The 22,580-nt window shown below is 38.5% G+C and overlaps 1 protein-coding gene across 1 annotated transcript in view; it reads right to left on the bottom strand.

The window, feature by feature from the left end:
* The window catches only part of STARD9 (StAR-related lipid transfer (START) domain containing 9), an 89,765-nt gene that overhangs the window by 11,064 nt on the left and 56,121 nt on the right, over positions 1-22,580 (bottom strand). The window contains exons 19-24 of the mRNA XM_009074938.1: positions 21,879-21,961; positions 20,748-20,851; positions 18,798-18,845; positions 11,636-11,826; positions 7,055-7,538; positions 40-6,221 (exon numbers count right to left, since the gene is read on the bottom strand). Of these exons, the coding sequence (XP_009073186.1) occupies positions 40-6,221; positions 7,055-7,538; positions 11,636-11,826; positions 18,798-18,845; positions 20,748-20,851; positions 21,879-21,961 (7,092 nt within the window). The remainder of the gene's footprint in view (positions 1-39; positions 6,222-7,054; positions 7,539-11,635; positions 11,827-18,797; positions 18,846-20,747; positions 20,852-21,878; positions 21,962-22,580) is intronic.

The raw sequence follows: 22,580 nt of genomic DNA, 5'->3' as shown, positions 1-22,580 counted from the left end.
TACTAAACTGTGATTTTTCCCTTGGAGACTTGATCAGGCCTTCTGAAAGGGCTAAAGCATTCTCAGAAACAGTGCTGCCTAATTGGTCTACACAGCACGCTTCAGAAGTCTGATATTCCTGATTTGCTCTGGGCTCATGCTGATATCCAGCTACCCCAGGAAAGTTGGCATTTTCAATTTTACTGTTTGCTGTAGGATAGCTTGTGATTACAAATTTCTCCTTCTCATCATGCACTGATGAACTCCCTGTGTGAAGTACTTTCTGAGTTGCATTAATATCATGAAATATTTTTTGGGAGGAGATTTCTAGCAAAGAACGCATTTTCCCCACTCCTATATCTTCCATCACCTCTCTCTCTGAAGAAGAAAGCAGGTTTGAATTATCCAAGAACAGTGAATCATGCACAGTATTATCCTTTTCCTCTTGAGCTGTATCTTCTATGGAATTAAGAGAGTCTTCTAATAGTTTAGTAACCATTAAACCCATACTGTGTTCTTCGTGAGCATTGTTAACATCCTGAACTATATCTTCAGAAGAATCTAATTTTTCCAAGGAAAATGGGTTTCCTTGGGCCCTTTGTTGAAGCACTACAGTTTCAGACTCAGGACCACCTACACTGTAGGGAATGAAAGAATGTTTCTCATTGATAGGTTGTGCAGATATGGCATAATCAGGTGCACTTTTAAATTTGAAGGATTCTTCCTCCTGCCTGTCCTGTATGGTCCTGGTTTGCAGAAAAGCTACATTCTTGCTTTGCGTTTTGTCTAGAAGATGTTTGTCTTCTCCCATTTTGTTGACTATAACTGTACCAACACCGACCTCACTTTCCATGAATGTTTCATAGTAAGGCAAAATAGGTCCAGTTCCAAGACTGCTGTTAGATGGTTCGATATGTCCTTTCAATGCAGTGGGAACATCCTGAACAAAATGGGAATCATCACTTACTCCAAGATATAAAAGGTGATTTACAGACTGGCATGGGGATTCTTGAAGGTCTAGGTTTTTTTCTGTAGACTTTAGGGTTACTGGTGGATTTTGTTGCTTGCTGATGTCTTCATTATTTCTAGAAAAGCTGGTAGATACCCACTGGCTTTCTCTTAAGATTTTGTCTAATCTGCTGCCATCATGTGTCATTTGGCAGCTGTCATCCGGGAATAGTTCGTTGAGGTTTTGTAAAACAGTCAGTTCTACCTCCTCTGTATTTTCTATGAACAACTGCTTTTCCCTGTGTGGTTTGGTCATTTGTACCAGCTTCATCAAATGCACTTTCTCCTCCTCAACTCTGGAGTCTACTGGATCCAATTCACTTTTTCTAACAACATCTACATTCAAGTTTTCTGAAGTGCCATGCTGAGGATATCGCATAGAGCAATTCATATGTGCAGGTCTCTCAAGACTTGCAAATTTCTGTTCAATTCTATATTGGTCAATACCAGCACTATCATCAACTGAATATTCACATGCATCGACTGCATTTCCTATATCTCTAACAGAGTCCACTGAACCACAATCCTCACCCATTTCAGTAGGATCATGGTATCTTGAATCATCTTCTAACAGCATATTCTGTTCTAGTTCTGAAGCTGTCAAGTACATTTCAGGGATCTTAAATTGATTTAAAATTTTGTCTTTGTCATCTCTGTCACAATATATCTGATGCAGAGCTGGAGACTGTTCAGTAAATAAAACATTTTCATCTGTGCATGTGTCTTCTTGCCTCATAATAACCAGCCCCTCAGCATTTGCCATGACAATTTGTTCTTCACTCTCAGTCATTTCACATTTATTAACCTTGTCTTCCTGGGGCAAACAGTTTGGTACACAATGCTCAATTAAATTGCTAGAATTTACTTGTCCTTCATTCTCAGGTTTTGCTAAAATATTTCCTTGACTCCTTGTCATTAGTACTGTTGCAGCAACATTCTCTGTTGTTCTGTTCACCTGTAAAAGCCCCTTGCAAGTATCAAGGACGTCAGAAGTATTCTGAGTGATATCTGTTGTGTGGGAACACACAACAGAAGGAGTGGTTTTGGGAGCACCAGAAAACTCTGATGAATAAATACCTATTTCTCTTTTCTCACTTACTTCTTTTTGGCAAAAGCTGCTTGTTTCAACTTGGCTGCCAGCATGCACGAGTGCTTTTGATTCCTGAGTATGTTCTACCCTGGTGCTGGCTTCCTGCAGTTCATCTTTGTCCACCTCTTCATGTGTCAGGCACAGATTTGTATTAAAGTCACACTGAACTTCATAAGCTAAAATACTAGTAGGTTTCTTTGGAGTCTGAGATAGACTAATGCCTTTAAGATCCTTTCCACTCCTGTCTTCAGTTACACTTTGGACTTTGGCTACTGGGTTATCAGGTAAACTTTCAATTTGTTTGTATTTAATTTCCGATTCATTTATTTCTAAGTCGATTGTACTATTGATTAATTTTATTATTTCTTCATCAGTGTTTGCCTCTGTATTCTGATAAGGAGACATAGTTTCTTCTGTTTCTTTTTCAGTTTCCAGGTGTCTTAAAAATTTGGATTCTTTACTTATGTATGGACTCTCCTCTTGAGATATGGCAGCTGATATATTTGTGTTGCATTCAAATACCCTTCCTAACTCTAAATTTACATCACCTTCAACAAGAAAGATATCCTGTGGGCAATCGCTTTCAAAAAAGGCTTCTTTTTCCTTTCTTGATTCAAGTAAAGATTTGTTCTGTGTTTCTGTTTCCAAGAGAATGGATGCATCACATTCCACAGAAATGTCAATTGTCTTATCCGCCCTGTTTTTCTGCCCTGTTGACTTTGAAGAGCATGTTGTGAAACGGCAGCCAGAACATACATCAGAACAACTTTCTGTTGCACTGACTTCCACAGCAAGATTAGATGCAGCATCACAATCTCCTTTCACTATTGTGATGTGTTCCAATAGTTTATCACAATTTTCGGTCTCAGATGCACTTTGAAAAACATTAGCTTCTGTTGAAGCTTTATAAAATATGCTTGAATTAGACTCTGGGAGAAAGTCATCTATACTTTCACAAACAGCAGCCGGAAAGGACTCAGTGTCTTTCCCATTTACATTCAGTAAGAAATAACTTCCTTCATTTACCACTAAGTTTTTGTATTTGGATGAAAATTCTTTCTGAACTACAACCTGAGCATTCAAGACATCATGTTCTTTGCTTTCACCTCTTGTATTATTAGTGCATAGCATAGAATTTTCTGAAATTTGCTGGGATAAGCAACTTGTGTGACTGTCTGCTAGAGCACATTCATGGGAATAAACCTTTGAAACAGGTTTGTGTTTGAGTTCATAATGATTCAGCAAAGACAAGTCTTCATCCTTTGATTCGTGTTCTTCATGATCGCTGAATGAAGGCACCTCTGGCACAAACTCTGCCAAGCTGTCTATGCTTGTTTCCATACAGATTATCTCTTTCTGAGACATCTCTATTGGTGTTGCAGATTGGTCATAACTTTCACTAGCAGCAACAACTAAAGGGTGACACTGATATGTTGTCTTCTGTGAGGAAAAATCTGTCTCTGTTGTTATTTCTTCTGCAGGTATGGGTTCACAATCTGTTTCTTGCATAGTTTCCGAATTGTTCTCCCCAGACCTGAGGAGACATTCTGTAACAGCTGATTCTGCTCCTTGTCCAGCCAACATCTGAAACTCATAACTGCTTATTGGAGAGTGGTTCTTATTTATTAAGTCACTCAGAAAGAAACCTTCATCACAGCATGTTGGTATTTTCCGAATTGGAAAAAGCTCTCCATGGTTTTCAAACTGAAGATGTTTTACAGCAGATGTTTGTGTTGAGGTCCTATTATGACAACATTCCACAGAAGATTCAGCACCAAGTGCACTGACAGATGCAGTTCTGCTACCTGAATCTGTCACACTTGATTTTGTCATCAAGTTATTACAGTCATTGTTGAGCTCATCTTCTGAAAAAGTTCTGAAGAAATGATCTTCAAAATCTGCATCTATACAGCCATTCCTCTGCTCCACAATTTGCACAGGCAACGCAGAAATAAAAGGTGCTTTTTTTAGAATGTGATCTTTTGGCAATTCTGGATGAATTGTGGGGAGAGAATCTTCCTGTTTCCTACATACCAGCGATGAGAAGTCTGCAATGGAGGCGCTTTCCAAACAGCTGAATGTTTGTGTGCATTCGGTGGGAGACCTGTAAGTAGATAATTCATTCAGTTGTTCTTGTTCAGGACGATGTGACCTTGAATGTTCATAATAATCACACTTTGCTGAAGTAGGAATGAAGGAGGAACTTGATCCTACTGAGCTAACAAATGAGGATATTACATCTTGAGACTTCACGGAAGAATTTTCATTAGAGTCTGTCCCTCCCTTAAGATTTTTAGTTAATGATCCACTTTCAGAAATTCTGTTCGCAGTTGTTGTTTCAGGTAAAATCACCTCTGATAAGTCAGAGGAGAAAACTGAATTTACCTCATTTATATGATGTGGTAAGTGAGTAATGCTGTGAATCTGCTTAGAGCCAGAAACAAAAGAAACCTCAGCAGCTGACTGCTTTAGATCATCTTTCTTCAGCCAAAGCTCTGGTTTGCTCAAAGAGCACAGATGAGCTTCTTGAAATTCCAGATTTTCATGGGAAGAAGGTGCTGTTATTCTGGGGCTGCTGATATCAGCCTTTGAGTCACAGGAAGACCAAGCAGCCGTAGTAAGCAAAGGATTTTCACCTGCGTAATACAGTCTTCTATCAAGACACCTTTCTTGTTCTACAAAGGAGACTTCTGTCCCCTTCAGCAACTGCTTGCAAGCATTACTGGAAGCAGGGAGGGGTTTAGTGTCCAAATAAAAGGAACTGCCCACCTTCAGATCATAATTTGTCCCTTCTGTATCTCTGAGGCAGGTCTCAGACTTATGATCTTCCGCAATCTCTGTAGCTGGTAATCTAGGAGTTTGTAATTTCCAGAAAATCTCTGCTGGCATTTCATCAGATGAATTGGATTTGGATTCTTCTACCAGATCTTCTGGTGGCATCTCTTCTCCATCAGCTAAGCTGTCCAAAGAAAAGCTTCTTTCAGCCTTTCCCAGTCCCTTACGAGATGCATATGATGTCACCAAAGATGAAATACGGTGCTCAGTTCTGCTTTTGTAAAGCTTAGCTGGCTCATGGTGGGCTTTTAAATTGTGATATTGGCTTGTATTTTGCTTTTTGGCTTTATTTTCCTTTTCTACCAGAGAGTCTTGTGACATTTGACTGTCATCACTCTCAGAATCTTCTGGGTTGGCAAAACATTTATTTCTGTCAAAATCTTCTTGTTTTGGTTTCTCTGGGAAAGCTTTTGCATAAGCACAGGAGAGAGAATCTACAGAATAGGAACTGTCAGTATCAGAAATCTCATTTTCATCATCCTCTTGCCAGTTCCCCTGCACATCTGTAGCTGTTTTGGACACTCCAGCACTTAGCATCTCAGCACTGTGCCACTTTTTTTCAACGTAAGACAGTGGTGCCAGCGAGTTCATCTTAGTGAGATTTCCTACTGATGTTGCTGCCATCAAAAATTCTTTCTGTTCAACTGATGATTTCTCATGACTTGACAAGGCTGAGTTTGGCTCTCTCTTCCAGTTCTCGGCTGTTTGGTTTAGATGCACTGATGGTGAGTTTCCATTCACTGTTTTCTTCATCTGTTTAGGAAAGTTTTCTGGAGAAGACCTGTGGCCTCTTCCATTGATATCCATTCTAGTCTTTTTATTGGATACCTGAGATCTATTTTGTTCTAGATTGCTACTTGCAGGCTGACTGAAATCTCCTAGCACCTTTGATTTTGTCATTCTTGTCCCTGTAATACAGGTTTTAGGCTCATCTTTCTTCTTAAAAAGATCAGAAGAGGAGCCTTTAGAGGTCTGTTTTTGAGATCCAGTTTGCCCTGGGTTGTCATCCAACTTTTCAATTTTTTGATAATTTTTATTGATATAAGCCATGACAGACAAATCATTAGAGTCTTTTTCTGCTCCTTTTCTATTTCCAATTGAAGATGGTTTTTGTTTTTCACTTAGCTGCCACTGGACTGAAAAGGAGATCCCCTTTTCAGCATTAAGGTCATCACTCCCAGAAATGTCTTTACCACTTCTGTAAAGGCATTCTGCAGGTGACAACCTCCCTGTTGTACTGCTTTCACAGTATTGATCAATATTTGGTGAGGTAGATAACTTTGAGACAGCCTCCCTCTTCAACAAAGAGCTGTGGAAATAAAGAATAAATAAAGTCCAGTCCTTGCTTGAATAATGTACTTAACAATGCTTTCACCTCAGTAAATGTCTTGTAGTTAAGAGTAATGATACATGAAGCAACAATCTTAAGGCCTTTCAAAAGCAAATTCTATCCTGAAATATACTCTGCATGCAAAAGAATAGCTCGATACTATGTGGTATAGCTTGGCATTGAGTCTCTGTAGGCTCAAGTAGTTACAGACATTAATAAAAAAATAAAAGATGGTTCTAAGTCACAGAAACCCATTTAGCAGAGTTAAGCTGTTTCCTGCTGTGGAAATAGCTAAGGACCATGCTGTGACAGACACCTCAGCACCCCAAGGTTTTAGCATTGCATAGAGATGTTTATTTAGCTTGAGAAAGGCTGGCCAGTGTAAAAGTCTAATCCATAACTACCCCAAAGATACCAATATTCCAAAGGAAGAATCTGACCCTAATCAAGATAAAATTATGCAGAAATTAGTATTTGCCAACATTCTGAACAAGGCAATAAATAACAAGAGTTAAGCCAGTTCAGGTAAGCGTTCTCAAAATAGTAAAAAGTGCAGAAAGGCTTGAGAGAGGAATGTAAAAGAGTGATAAAGACCATGTCAAAATGGTAATTAGGGAATGCACTGTACAAACCCAAGGGAAAAGGACAAATAGCTCCAGTGTCATGCACAATATACTAGGTTTGCTGATATTGCAGGTTTTGGGACTGTTTCAACACATTGAAAGGCATTCAGGATTATAGGTGGCCACTGAAAATACCTTGAATTTACATTACTTTTGAAAGTGCAGAGGAATTGGCAGATGTTAACTTACCTGTGTACCGGGGGCAGATGTGGGTTACAGAATGAATGCTGCCAGTGCTGCAAGGAACTCGAACTCAATGACTTCTGTTTCTTTCGCAACTGGTGATCCAAAGAGGACTGTCCAGCAATATTTTCATTTAGGATGTGGGATTGTTTCACACACACTTCACTGGGCCAGCAGCTAGCTTCCAGCTGCTCTAGGTTTTGCTTTGCTTCCAATAACTTCTGCTTCTTGACTATACTTTCCAGCTGGAATTTGACCTTTTTCCGCCTTATGTTTCTTTCAGCCCTTTTTAAGGAGTGTCTGCGCAAGAGCTCCAGTTGTACCAGTCTCTTCTTGTTCTGCTGTAACAGGGAAAGGCAGACCTCCAGCCCAGTGGTACTCTGCACCTCAGCCTCTTCACACAGCGCAGGCTCTGTTTGCACTGCAAACTCCCTCTGTTGTTGCTGAAGGGCAGCCAGATGTTTATTCTCATTTATAAGCCACTGCTGGTCTGTAAACAAAACAGGCATTGAAAGAAAGTAAAAACCACAGGAAAACCATTGTTCATTACTATCTTGTTTCTCAATTTAAGCAGCCTCAAGAGCTCATTTGAGAACAGAATTTCTATGCATGTGGAGTGGAGGCTTGACAAACAATTTAAAGAGAAATGTATCACTGTTCTACTTCACTGATAACTGAAAGCCTCTCCATTGGGGTAAGGACTCAGGTAACAACTGCAGGATACAAGAAGGAGCTTGGCCAATACAGATAAAGACATAGGTGGATAAAACCTTGTTTGTAAGCAAAGAGTAGAACACATTTCAATTTCTCAAAGATTATACTCAAAACACCTCAATTTTGTTGTTAAAATACAGTGGAAGCATGAAAAGATCTGAGTTCAATTCTGTGCACTTTTCAGACAGGATATATATTCACACAGTGAAGAATGACTTCATTAGCTTTTTACTATGAAATTTGCTACTACTTCTGCCTTAAGTATTCTCAGGTCACATGTTAAAACTTTGTATGTGTTACTTAGGGAATGAATGTATGTGCACTGGGAGCAGAGTTAACAAGGGAACTCGAAGAGGAAGCTTCACAGAGCTAAACAGAGCTCAGCATTTACTTCTGTGTTAAATGCAGCAAACAGAATTTCACATGCACACTAATGAGTCTTTGGCTAATAGATTCCTACATTTTGAATGAAAAAATAAGCACTTGTGCAATCTTAAAATGTTACTGACTTCTCATCATTGCATTTGAGTGTTTTACAAGTATTCTAAACCAAACGTTTCTCTTTGTGTCCTTTGCTCCTACCTTTTGCTCCTTAACTTGACCAAACTGAAAAAACCCTCACCTGCAAACTTTTTTCTCTCACTTACCTAGGCATGCTGAAAATTAGGGAGTCCAGAGTCATACTAATGGACTTTGTTTAGCATAGGCATTTTTTGTGCTCATGCTTACTGGTGGCAATTTGAGCAAGCCTGGAGGCTAGACCTCCCTGTGCTCCACTTTGGATGGGTCTCATTTTCATGACAGCTGACAGTCACCAGTCCTGTGGACAGGTATGCAACCTTCCAAGTGAGTTGAAGTCAAGGCTACAAGGATGTAATTGTTTAGGTACCTGCCAGAGAGTTCTGACAAAATGCATCAGATGAAAACTTCCCAAGCAACACAGACCCTGTGTGGCACCTGACTGAGGTAGAGCTACAACCACAAATTTACTACCTGTTGCAACTGTGGCTGTCCCAACAAGCACTTGCCAAAACAGCCTGATGGGAGCCCACACATCCTGTACATGAGCACTTTAGCATGTAATCACAGAATTACAGAATCACAGAATGGTTTGGACTGGAAGGAACCTTACAGATCACCTAGATTGATGTATACGAAATAAATACTGTCATGGCAAGGACACATGTGAAGCAAACACAACCTTTAGCTACTGTGGCAAACAAAATTCAAAAAACCAGAAGCTCATACCACCAGTCAATGCATATTTTTCACAAAATCACCACTCTATGCCACAAAAGCTAGCTTCTCTGCTTTTGTTAATGACTCCCATAGTTCATAAATGCTAAATATGTTCACAAATTGATTAACTTAATTCAATAATAAAATGTTACTTCTGCTTGCACACTTAGTCTACTTAGTCTTCTCTAAATATTCAGAACCTGGTCTTTGCAGTCAGTGTGGAAGCAGTAGAAACCAAAACACTAGGTTGATTTGTTTGGAACCTTGGATTGAAGACTACTTTATTCCATGCAGGGGATGGATGTGCTTAGAGGTTTTTCAGAGCATACCAGCTTCATCTAAGCTGTGATGAACTGTAACAATCAAAAGAAGGGACTACTGAGATCACCACTACCAGGTTGTATCTGATGGCTTGGGCATGTTCTCTTAATGAAGCAGAGTTTTTATGCAGCTATATTCAGCTGACAAAGCAAACAAAAAAATATCCATTGCTGAACAAGCAATGCAAAAATCTCAGGTCAGGTTCTCTTACAAGTGGAGCATTTCTCAAAGAACGAACACTTTCCAAAGCACTGCTGTCTTACTAGCAGCACCATTTTTTTGTCCGGGCTCACATTCCATGTGCAGTCCTTTACTGAATAAGCAAGGTTTCATTGCTTATTCAGGAGTGTAGGAATTCAGAAGTATTTAAATCTGATGTGATGAACGAGGGCTACCTGCAGCTCTGCACACCTGAGTTGCAAGAGAGGAATTTGGGGCTCTGGAAGTTTCCCTAATGTAAGAAATCATTAATGCATAGGCACAGACAGCATCACTTGCTTGGTGACTATTGATCTTGTTAAACATACTTCATTAGTGATCCCTACCACAATGAGTCTCCTGTTCTGTTTGTGTTGGCAGCTCTGCATAGAGCACATGCACAGAAGCAGGAATTCTAGCTCTATGGTTACTCTAGGGATAAAAGGGAAGCATTTTAGTAATTATTTTAGTTAATTTTTCTTAAAACCATTTTAACTTTCACATACAAAGCTTTTTTTTCCTCAACTCTATTTCCAGACGTCTCCCCTTTAGCATGTTTTCAGCAAGCAGAATATTTGGCAGGTAAGAAATTCCCTTAGAGCTGCAGGCTCTAAGATGCTAATTAATCTCTGCTTACAAACTTGCCTCTATCAGGAGCTGAGACACAGAGGGCACAGAAAAGGTGAAGAACTTTGGTGGGTTGCCGAGTGAAGAATTGCATTTGGCTGGCTAAGCTTTGCCAGAACACAGTGAAAACTGCTGAAGAAGTCTACAGAGCCACAAAATAAAGACATTGTAGGGGAACTCTCCTGGTTCTCTGTACTATTTGCATATTACATTCTTTCGCTATATCCCATCAAAACAATTTCATTTTAATCTCTTCATTTTGGCTGGCATAATTAAAAGATAGCTGACTGTATAAGTTTGGGTCTGAGATGTTGTCAAAATTCACAGACGTTTTCTTCTCCCAGGAGGAAATAGCAGATTTTGACAGGTGGAAACAATGCCTTTGTATAGGCATCCTTTGCTTATCAAGAAACGTGGATCAAATCATTCACTGGAAGACAAACTAGAGAACACTATAACCATCCTATTTCAGTGATCAAAGACATCTCAAGGTCTAAAATGTTCCCAAATCAGTCTAAAAACTCTTTAAAGGGCAGCCCAGCCCCTTCAAGGCATCTTGCTGAATATGTTTGCTGTCATGTAAAGTAGCACCTCTGGGGGCCAGGAGCCACTGACACTAAGAAATGCCTCTCAAAACATGCTGTGGCTCTACCTTCAGACATAGCTATTTGCCATGCAAAATCTGACCACTGATCTAGTCTCTAGTATTTTTGCATACATGGTAGAACTTCCTAGAAATAACTCCTATTTGAACCAAAGCATGTCTCTCCTTTTTTGATTCAGTTTTGGTTTAAAACAAATTCAGCAGTGGGAAATGCAATATCACTCATTAATCATCTTTAGGGTAAATAAAACCCACATCTTATTTTTAATCTTGTTACACTTCAGTTTCTACCACAGAATATCTTCATGCTATAAAACAGTGTGAGTGTGTGGAAATACTGATTTTCCCTTCCCTTAACAGGGTTGGGATTTTAGCTCTGAATTTCAGTGTACTTCTCAGATGTGTTTTCTTTGTTTTCATTGTTTAAAATGCACATAGGAACCACAGAAAATTCAGTTTGAGCCATTGTCTCATGTTACAGACCTGTTTTTCCTAATGAGTGAAATTCATCAAAAACAAGTGAAAATTATCTACATTTTTACAGGTGATTCCCTTAACAGGGTTGGGATTTTAGCTCTGAATTTCAGTGTACTTCTCAGATGTGTTTTCTTTGTTTTCATTGTTTAAAATGCACATAGGAACCACAGAAAATTCAGTTTGAGCCATTGTCTCATGTTACAGACCTGTTTTTCCTAATGAGTGAAATTCATCAAAAACAAGTGAAAATTATCTACATTTTTACAGGTGATGCGTACCTCAAGTGACACATCAGTCACATAACATCACACCCATAACATAAAGCATCACTAGGACAAAAACAATGATAGGATGAAAATATGCAGCAATGGAAGGGAAGTGAGGGAAGAGAAGAGGCAGGTACTCACTTTCTTCGATTTGCTGGTTGATTAGTGCTTGGTCATTTTCTAGTTCCTGATCTGCTTTGATCTGTCCTCTCAGGATCTGCTGCTTTAACTCTTCAACACAGAGCTGCTGTTGTTGAATCTGTTTTCTGTGGAAAGCTTCCTGGTCTCTCAGTTTCTGCTTGTACTCTTCATGTACAGCATCTATTTCCTTACTGTTGCAGATATTGACAGTGAATTTATACCAGAAACACATGTTGTAATAAAACAAGTCATCTTACTAAAGAAAGACAGACAACATTCAAGATATCGTATGTTCAATAAGGTGCATTATGACAAGAGCTTGTGATGTTAAAGTAGCTGTATGTAAAGTAGCATGTCACAGCAGGCTACAATCCTGCAAGTGTCATAAATGCCAGCAAACAGGAAAGCTCTAGAGGTGAAGCAGGCAATTCCATTGCCAGAGAGATAATAGCAAAAAAAGAATCTAAAAAATACCGTCACTTCTCATTTTGCTGTAGATCTTTTGAAAATGAAACCGGGGAGGAGGTTGTTCATAAGTTATAAAATTTTATAACCACTATATAGGATATTTGTCATCCAACTACTTCAAAGTGGTTTACAGAAATGATGAACATTGTTCGCTGTTTTCAGACCAAAAAACCTCAACCTAGAAATATTTACAGGCATTGTCGAGATTATACCAACAGTCTCTGGCAGTACCAAGGAAAGACCTTGATCACCGAATTCTCTGTTGGATGCAACAACTATATTAGGTTACTGCTTCTAGATTTGGAGCAGAATTGTGATCAGAGAAGTGACTAACCTGTGGAAAACTGCTTTACAGTCCCCTCCAAGATATTTGGCTGCTGTGTGGTAAAATTTCACACGCATACACAGAGAGTAACAATCAAAATAGTATCTATTCTTAGCATGATCAATGGTAATATTCAAAATACCTTAAACCTCTGAAAGAAATATATATTCCACCTCTCCATGAGTTATCATCAAGGAATACTTACCATTAAATTTAGATTATATATAAAGGTGATATATGATCTTTGCCTCTCCTTTTGTTTCTAAACACTATGTTAGTATAATAACATCAGGAAATTAAACCTCTGAGTCTTGAAAAAACGTTTTAAAACTTTTTTACTAATGAAGTAAATTACGTATTTATTATACTTCTAAAGTGAGTAACTCTTTATGAAGAGTGCTAGAATGCAAAAAAAACCCCCCAAAAATACAATTTCAAGGGGAATCTTTGGACACATTATTTAGATGGCAAAATCATTACCAATACAAGGTCATCTGTATTTGAGCTTTGCTACCTAGGAATAATTTAACATATCTATTTAGAACATAAGCATGTGTTCAAAGCAAAAACTTGATTTTGTATGCTAGTTTAGCAGATAAAACAGATGAAGCAATTGCAGCCAAAGTCTCTGAGACTACCTTTATATGGAACATATATTTCACTTTCTTAAGAAGCAGTGGGAAAACCTCAGTACATAAAAGCCTTAAGATTCTCAATACTTTACAGTATTACTGTGACACCCACTCACCTGAGGAAAACAGAATTCAGTTTTGTTTTAATGTTTATGTAAATGTAATGCTGATGAGACTGAGAGAACATCTTCTGTTTAATTGTTTTGCATGGTGCAAACAAAGTACAAACTTTGCCAGCATCATCTGCTAGATGGTTTGTGTCTATTTGTGACCCACAGGAACAAATTATAAGTATAGGCAGCTTCAAGATCTATTTGTCCTTGGCTTGACTACAAAGACGCCAGCACCCTGTGATTTGTAATCTTTTTCCTTTCAGATAAACGAATCAATTTCCAGGAAATAGAAGTGGGATGCCTCATTCCTCATTCAGCTGAAGTAGGTTTGAATTGATACTTCACTGCAGCACTGAAACATTTGTATGGCAATTACAAATCTTCAGCTGTTCAGGTATTTGTAATGCCACCAACAACTGGAGGACAAACTCAGAGGTTAAAGCTAGACTGGTTAACTACAGAAGAATCACTTTTTGAGCACAGTATTAAACCCAAAGGATGTCATTTAGGAAAAGCTCCCGTGGTTTCAATGATAAGTCTGGTGGAGGCTTTCCCTGAATGCAGCTGTGAGGTTGTCTAATATATTTTCCAAGGGAAATGTAATGGAGCAGCCATTTAATCTGTAGGTTGAAGTACTGACCTGAGACAAAACATCTCTGATTTTGGAACAGTTTCATCACCTCTGTGCTTTCACATACTTGGGCTGCAAGGTCTGCAGGAGGAGAATTGTCTCTGGATGCCTATGCACTAAAACTAACAGAGTCACTGTGCATATTCTGATGATGGGGTAGTCTTTTTAACCTGTTTTACTGCAGACATTGAAAAGCTCTGATTCCTAAGCTGGTATGAAAGTTGAAAAATATGAGCCTAAATTTATTACTGGTCTCGCATGACCTTGGGCAAGTCACTTAGTCTGTGACACATGTGAAAGAAGCAAAGTACATTCATTGACTCAAGAGAAGAGACGAACATCCGTTAGCATCAGAAAGTCAAATATCAGAAGAGCTGATTTCTATTCATTTATGATTACTAGCACCATTCTATATGTGACTGAGGAAAGTGAGTAAATCACTGCCAGCAGGCTGAAAAGCAAAGCATGATAGTAAAACAGGAGAGAAAGAATTCTTGTTCTGCAACTATTTACTAAACTAGATAAAACAAAATGCTTCATATAAAATATCTCTCATTCTTCCCAACCATGACTTTTTGCTCACAGCCATTCTTTCCATAAAACTGACCAATCAGAATTCAAACTGTTTACAAACTGATACCTAGAACATTTAAGTGTATGAAAAATTCAGTGTTGCATTTCAATCCAAACACATAACAATGCTCATAAAGGTGGTTTGGTACCATCTGTTTACAACTGGTAGAGGGTCACAAGCTTTTCCCATACTTTTCAATGTTGCTGAAACTACAGCCCACCCCCACATTATAAAGTATCAGAGAATAAGCAATGCAAACAAAGCACATGGAAGTGTCTTTGCTGTTCTCAGCAGCACTAGCATATTCCCTCGTGTGTGGTAATGGCTTTTTGCTGAACTACCATGAAACTGTGAGATCCTTTCCAACAGGCATGTGTGTTTGCATACAGAGCAGAACACAATGCAGGCCAAACTGAAGTTATTAATCACAGCTCTGTACTATGACTACACCCCAGAAAGACAGAGTCCAGAGGCATACCCATACTTCACTTTAAACCTTGAAAAAACAAAAACAGCAAAGCAACCATTGCAGTGCTATTTCTGCTTTTGTTCAGGTGATCCAGCTAGTTGGTACAATTCTCCCTCTGTAAGGTCAAAGTTTCTATAGTAAAATATTGTTCCTGAAGGTATATATACAAATTGCAGTTCTGCTGTTATTTCACTGTCTCTTTGCTTCATTTCCTAATTTTTAATAGTACAGAAAAAAACATGCAGGGCAGCAAAGACAGGTCTGAATACAGAGACTGAACATTAACCACCTTTTTATGAAGCTGTTTCTTAAAGACAGTTTTCTCAAGTGGAACAAAAACAATGAAAATTCACACAGAGCCACTTACATAATACATGTATGCCAGAAGATGTTTTCCCTCTGGCCATGAAACTACTGACTGAGAGAGCAAAATGACTGGCTGGTTTGGGATACAGATCTCTCTCTCACAGGAACTGATGAAGAACATAAAGTCAGAATGCTCTCTTTCTACCTTCAAACATGCTATGTAATGTCAGCACACTCTTGCTGGTTCGTGAAAATAACATGACAAACTTAACTAAAAAATGAGATGACAATAGCCCAGAAAGAAAATAACAGTCACACACACTTCATAGCTAAATCATCTAACAGACAATTCGAAGAACAATCAGATTGTATAATATGTTTGAATGATTAAACCAAATACAAGTATCAATCCAGTTAACATAAGAATTTAGACAAATTTTGTAATAGGTAGATGAGATCACTCATTTCTTTTATCGAAAACGTCTTAAATCAGATGAACTGTTAAATTTAGATCGGAATACCAGAATGCTACCAGATACAGGAATCAAGCACAGACTGCTATTACTCACATTCCTGTTTTTCCACATAAGCAATCTACACTCAGTATACTGAGTATGAAATAATATAACCTTAGTATGAAATAAAATAACCTCAGGACAAACATAAGAGAAACAGCTTCATTTCTGTAGGTATCAAGACTGCATAATGTCTTGGTTTCACAGGACCAGCATACTCTGGCATGCAGCATATTAAAAAAAGCAACCCTGCAGAGCATTTCATAAAAGCATGCAGATTTCTACATACACCAAATGCAGTAAGAACGTCAACAGTTACCCCTCCTCCAAGAAATCCTTCAAAAACAGCAAGTAAAATTGCAACAAAAGGACACCAACCTTAAACTAAAGATAATCACCAATTTTCATGATACCAATTCTGCCCGATTGTTTATCCATCTCATCTTTCTCTCCACAAAGTTTGCATGATGCATGCTAAATGAACCATCTGTAAATCCACATTTTTTTCCAGACAGTTTTGTTGTCAGCTCTCTGGGATCCTATTGTGCAATTCTCCTCCCCTCTTCCCCAAACACTTCCACTGCTGATGCAGAGGCTGGCGGCTGCTACAGCATAATGCAGTTTTCAGTAACTATGGCAGCAATAGCTCTGTGGTGAGGCTGAATACCTGATGCAACAAAATCTTAAGGTTCAGAGAGAGAAACCCCAGTGAAATTAATCACTTTTCCTAAAAGCTGAAATTCATCAATTTTCCCAAACAAAACATCAGTCAAGTTAGCATCCCCATCTTTCTGGCTGCCTAGTGTTCAAGTCCCATTTTTCCTTCACAAATGCTTTTTTCCAGGGGAAGAAGAGTTAATATTAAAGCAGAAAGAAGGATGTTGGAATGGCATTTTGTACTCTTGCATACCCCAGGAGTGAGAGCAATCACAGGTCAGAGTTACAAGCCTATCTGCTAACATACATCCACCCCCACTCCATCCTCCCCCTCTGCCAGTATCCAATCTGAGTCCCTTCCTGCAGAGCCTTGGAGCATCACACAGCAGCACGTACCACGCAGCTGCACAGGATCATAGCTCTGCTTCTGCCTAGCACAGAGGCCCAAACCTCTCCCTTCTGCTCCCTAAAGAAAAGGGAAGAGTGATGAAGTAAATACCAAGACCTTGTATTATCACCTCCTTCAGCCTCCTGAAGGAATGCCACTCAGAATTCAAAGCAAAAGCTGGAGAGTAGTGGACAGGAAATGGGAACCAGAAATCAGAAAAAAATGGCCAGCAGAGTCAGAAGCTTTTAGAAATAAGGAATTTTTGGAAATGTGCACACAGCGTAATTGCCTTCATGGAAGCTACCATCAGGTGAAGTATCATTTGGATTTCTGATTAGCTGGTTTGCTTACAGAAACAGCACAACTGTGCTTTTTGTGTGTGTGTGTTTTTTAACCTTTCCATGCAAAACCTCCTTTTCTTTGCTTAAGCCCCCAAAATAACAGTAAGGCAGTGACTTATTTTAAGGCAACCCTTAAAAAACATCTCTAAAACAGACCACTTTTTGGCAAAGAGTCACAGGTCCAAGACATGGCCACAAGACATGGCCACACACTCAGTAAAGGTCAATGCTGCCCTTCTAAATTCCAGTTCAGCTATTGCAGGTTTTCTCTTCACAATTTCAGTTATATAGAGAATTATTTAAGTTCTCCTGCTAATCTACTATACACGATTCTGCTGTAAGTTGTAGAGTTGCTATAATTGACACAGTGCATTTCTCAGTGAAATGAAATACTGCAGGGATGTTTTAACAGATGCATCAGACACTTTTGTAGAGCACTTAGAAATTCTCAAATGAAAGCTTTTGGTGAAAACTCAGAGTATTTGACAAATATTAGTGGGACATGTTAACTATACCACATTAGAATAATAATTGTGTTGTGTTCTCCAGCATGAGATGCTGCATCAGATTTCCCCCTCCCAGCAATGTTGGTATTTTCATGGAAAGAGGGTTTAAACATTTTCCAAGCAGTGGAAGTCAGGGTACTGCTATATCACTGGACACTAATGGAACGACTCCTATGGTTTGTTGGTTTTTTTTCAAACCAGCAAGATGATAAAATCAGAGTTTATATGTAGTATGGTGTTAAAACAACGACAGGAGCAAGAACTTTATTATGTATTTATATGGTGATATTATAATATGACAACTGATGCCATTCACAAGCTTTCTATGTGTTTGCTGGCTGACAACAACCATCAGAAGTTTGAAGCACTGGGGCTCTTCTGAGTAGGGTGTATGAGCAAGCAACCAAGTAAGAGTACATTGGATCACACCCCTTTTCAAGGAAATTTTCATTCCTAAATTTTAATATTTGTGTGCAATGGTAGAAATGCATTTTTCTCTCACTTCTCAAAATACTTTAATATACAATTAAAGGTTGGGTAATTCAACCCACGAAAAGTAGATAAGAAAAATGTCATCATACTGACAGCATGGGTAGTAAGACTTATATCAATAAGTAATCATTACTTTAATACATATATTGATGTGCTCTGAAATAAGAAGTCCAGAAGAAAGCAAAGTACCATCAGTTCATGATGAAAAAGTACTTAAACCCATGGAAACCCCAAAATTTCTGAATTATTTCAGCTGCTGTGTTTCTTCGCACACATGAACCATGTTCTACGCTAGGAATTAATTTTTGTTTACTCTTCCCTAAAGCCATTTTAGTTCCACCAGAAGATAACCAAATTTGTCCAAGGAATTTTCAATATACTAATTAATATTCATAATACCTACTATTGACCTAAAACTGAACATATTTAGAGTTCTTATATGCTGCAAATTGGTGACAGCTTCAGAGTAAACCCCACTATAATTATGGCTTTCAAATGCAGGTTACACATGCAACCAAGACGCAAATCATTTGCACAAGATCTAGTATGAAGAAAAAACATGGTTGCAGAGACTTGCCTGTAACTCAGCTGCATGTACAGATTCTTGTTTCAATATAAGAAAACTGAATTAAAGCTTGAAGTCTAGTTTCCAATCTCTTCTGGAGGAAAGCAGCGAAGCACAGGAGAAAGACAAAGCTAAAGGGGTCAAAAATTCAGCATGATTTAGACACATTAATATTCTTACCTTTCTTCAGGAGAACATTTGCTTTCTCTACAGTTTCTACATTTCTGACTGTAAAAAAGAAAAATAAGAAATCATAAATACTTTCAAAAAAGGCAAGAAAACTTCACTGAACCCTATTATACAAAGATGTTACCGTAATTTTCAGTAGAAGAAGACTTCAAGATGCAGATTGCTAGCATCTGGTAGAGTACCAAGAACTTTCAAGTGAGAGGGAAACAGAGAAGAAGAGAGACACACACACAACACACACAGAGAGCTTTGCCTATCCCTAGATTTTCCTCTAAGCATCTCTTTCTGACAGGGACAAGACCCTGCATTAGGGTGGACTTTTTACTGGTGAGCAAACAAGCACTCCCTGTAGTCCACTCAGTCCTATATTAGAGTTTGCAAAATACTCAGAGACACCTTTTAGACAAGGATGTCGTGCAGGACAGTGTCAAATGCCTTGCATAAGTCCAGGTAGATATCTGTGGCTCTGCCCCCATCCACAAATTCAGTGGTCCCATGACAGAAGGCCACCAAATTCGTCAGGCATGACTTTCCCCTGGTAAAGTCATGTTGGTTATTACCAATCACCTCTTTACTTCTCATGTGCCTAAGCATAGCTTCCAGGAGAATCTGCTCCATGATCTTGCCAGGCACAGCGGTGAGACTGACTGACTGGTTCCCTGGTTCTTCTGCTTTCCCTTTTTTAAAAATGGGGGTTATGTTTCCCTTTTTCCAGGCATCAGGGACTTCACCTGACTTCAGAATTTCTGAAAAATTATAGACAGTGGCTTAGCAACTACATCAGCCAGTTCCCTTGGGACCAGAGGATGAATCTCATGAGGACCCATGAACTTATGCACATTCAGGTTCCTAAGATGGTCTCGAACTTGATACTCTTCTCTAGTGGGTTTAGGGGTTTCATCCTCCCAGTCTCTACCTTTACTCTTCTCGGTCTGGTCAGAAAGGTGAGAGCACTTGAAGACTGAGGAAAAGAAGTCATTAAGAACCTCAGCCTTTTCTATATCCAAGGTAGCCAGTTCTCCCATTTCCTTCTGGAGACGGCCGGAGTACCTCATCCAGAGATGAGATATTTCCTCTAGAAAAAGATTCCCAGTATGCTACCACACCAAAAGCACTCTAGAAAGAAGCAGAACAATCAACAGATACAAATGAGAAGATGGCTGTTTCTTGCCTTTAACAGGTCAATTGAATGTGCCAGGCTGAGAGGAATTAAAAAATCACATTTAATTCTATGATACTCTATTTTCATTATTAGGAATTGAAACACAGAAGACATCTCAATTAATTTTTCTGATACACAGTAATCACTGTCTTCTTGACACCAATTCTTCCCATTTCAGAAAGGCTCTGCCACAAAAGCATACACTAGACACTGAGTATGAGCAGCTCTTCAACATTTTGGAAGTAGTATATGCCTCATTTACTGCTCAGTTTTAAAACAAGAGAGAATCACAATGGCTTTCTGAGATGAAAGGCCCAATGAGGACTTGAACTAAAGGGAATTTATGAACAAACCTGATTTCCTCAACAAATTAGCAGGAAAAGTGAATTGGTAATAATTGCCTCAACTAAATTATATCCTGAAAAGGCCACTCTGTGCACTGAAGAAAGAATATTGCAAAAATTAGAATTAGTTGTAAATCAAAACAGCTATAATACAGATATGCAAGTCAATTGAATTAAGGTCGTCTGACAGTCTCATTCAAGGTATATTCTTGATTGTGCATCAGTAAACACTTTTTCAGGTTTGTTGCTTGGATATCTTAATGCTCTGTATAAGTAATTTAGCCAATGCATTTTCTCAGATGCTTTTATTTAACCTCTCGAACGCATGATGGGACTCATTCTATATGTATCTTACTTTTGCCTGAACCAAGTCCCTGGTTTCAGACATCATCCCACATGATAAATGGTGGGATTTTTTCTTAGTTTTAAACTTACTTGTAAAGAGTAGAAAGGATATAGTGTGGAGAATTGGTGCAACTTCCATCCAAGTTGAGCCAGTCCAAAGCTCCACAACTTAGAGTGCGTGGGGTTTCATTAATCTACAAAACACACAACGTAAGACAGGAAGAAAAAACATCATAGCAAGCCAGGAACTTCCCAGTTATCATTAATACTGCCACAGCTAACTACTGTGTGCAAAGCAGCATCATACCTCCCATGTGAATTATAATCTCACTTAAACTTCTGCTTAGTCTCTGATAATTAGCAAAATCACTAAGTATTTGTAACTGAGCACAAATCTTCTTGCAACTCTATTTTAATGCACTGCATGCTAATCAAGAAATCATGAACAAAACCAAATAGAACTTAAGCCCCTCATCTCAATTACAGAAGTGAGTACAAAAGGACAGTTGAGAGGAAAGTATAAAATGTTACTAAATGAAAATCCATTTTAAATGGTAGATTTTTGCCAGTATCAGTTGAAAAATATGGTTAACTCCTAAACCAGGAAATTTACATTCTTTAAGTTAGGGTTTTTATTTATATATGCCAGTACTTTTAAGAATTATCTAATTCTTTAAACATTATTAAACTAGCTGACCAAATAATATCTTACAGTAGTCAGTTCCTGAGCTTACCACCAAGAAATATTTTCTCTATTTCTCATGTATGTAACAATTAAGTGCTTTCAGAGACGACAACAACACTTAACCACTTAATCCCATAAATTTTCCATTTCTTCTAGTATACCTCATTCAAGACAGTGAAATGACAGAGAAAGATAATTCAGAAAATTATCAAATGTGGAAACATTCTTAACTGGTCTTTTCACTGTGGTATTCTGCCTTATTGTTTCAATCCCACTGTAGTCATGACTGGAAATAGGAAACACTAAATTATTCAAGGGATCTGCACCATCTTTTGCTAAGCACATCTGAAAGAAGTGCTAGCATCCTCCCACAAAAGGTTTAGTGTCCTTACAGACCATTAGATGGAGGAAATGAAGTAAGTGATTATGATGATGAGAAGAAATACTATCTTTATCACACTGGCTTTTAAGAAGGAAAAAAAATTAGGCAAATCAATGCAAAAATAGGAGAGAAAAATACAGGTTTTAGAACTTACTGATCTTCTTTGTCTTAAGATAGCAGCTTCTGCTGGGTGATTGAATCTAAATTTATGTGACCTGCCAAGGACAACAAGGGCCCCTGTGGAAAAAAAATAAAGACATCTATAGAGACATAATTAAACAAACTACTACAGAATAATGTGTTAAAAAAAAAAACCTAAAAAATTCTGACCAGCAGCTTTCTGACAGTCACAAAATAGAGAACTATTTTCAAAATGTGCCGCTATGGAATGGCAGAGTTATGATTCTGGAATGACAGCATCCAAGCAAACTAATCTTGGAGATCTCTGCAAGCTATTCCCTGGTCATATTAAAGATCAGCATGACTTCATATCAAAATTGTAACCAACCCACTTGTTTTTACAGACTTTTTAAGAATCCAGATCATCACAAATTCCCAGAAGCTGGATTGTTATTTTAAACAACCTGAAAATATGGGAGCCTGACCCATTTAATCTGAATTTATCCACCATAGCCTATAACTTAGTGGCTAGTACCCTCCACGTAAACAAGCTGTGAAAAAGCTGAAGATCATTTAAACCATATTATACATGTGCCAAAAAGCTCCACCAGTGGTCAGCTGGATTAGACCCAGTTTCCATTACTTTCCACATTAGTGCCTCTGACTACAGGTCTTCCCTCTTCAGAAGCCTACAGACGACTGTTGCCAAAAGAGGTCAGAATATTGTCAACAATAT

This window comes from Acanthisitta chloris, unplaced genomic scaffold (assembly GCF_000695815.1).
Source record: "Acanthisitta chloris isolate BGI_N310 unplaced genomic scaffold, ASM69581v1 scaffold18115, whole genome shotgun sequence".
NCBI lineage: Eukaryota > Metazoa > Chordata > Aves > Passeriformes > Acanthisittidae > Acanthisitta > Acanthisitta chloris.
Note: the sequence above shows the minus strand (reverse complement) of the source record. Positions and strands in the feature narration are given on the sequence as shown.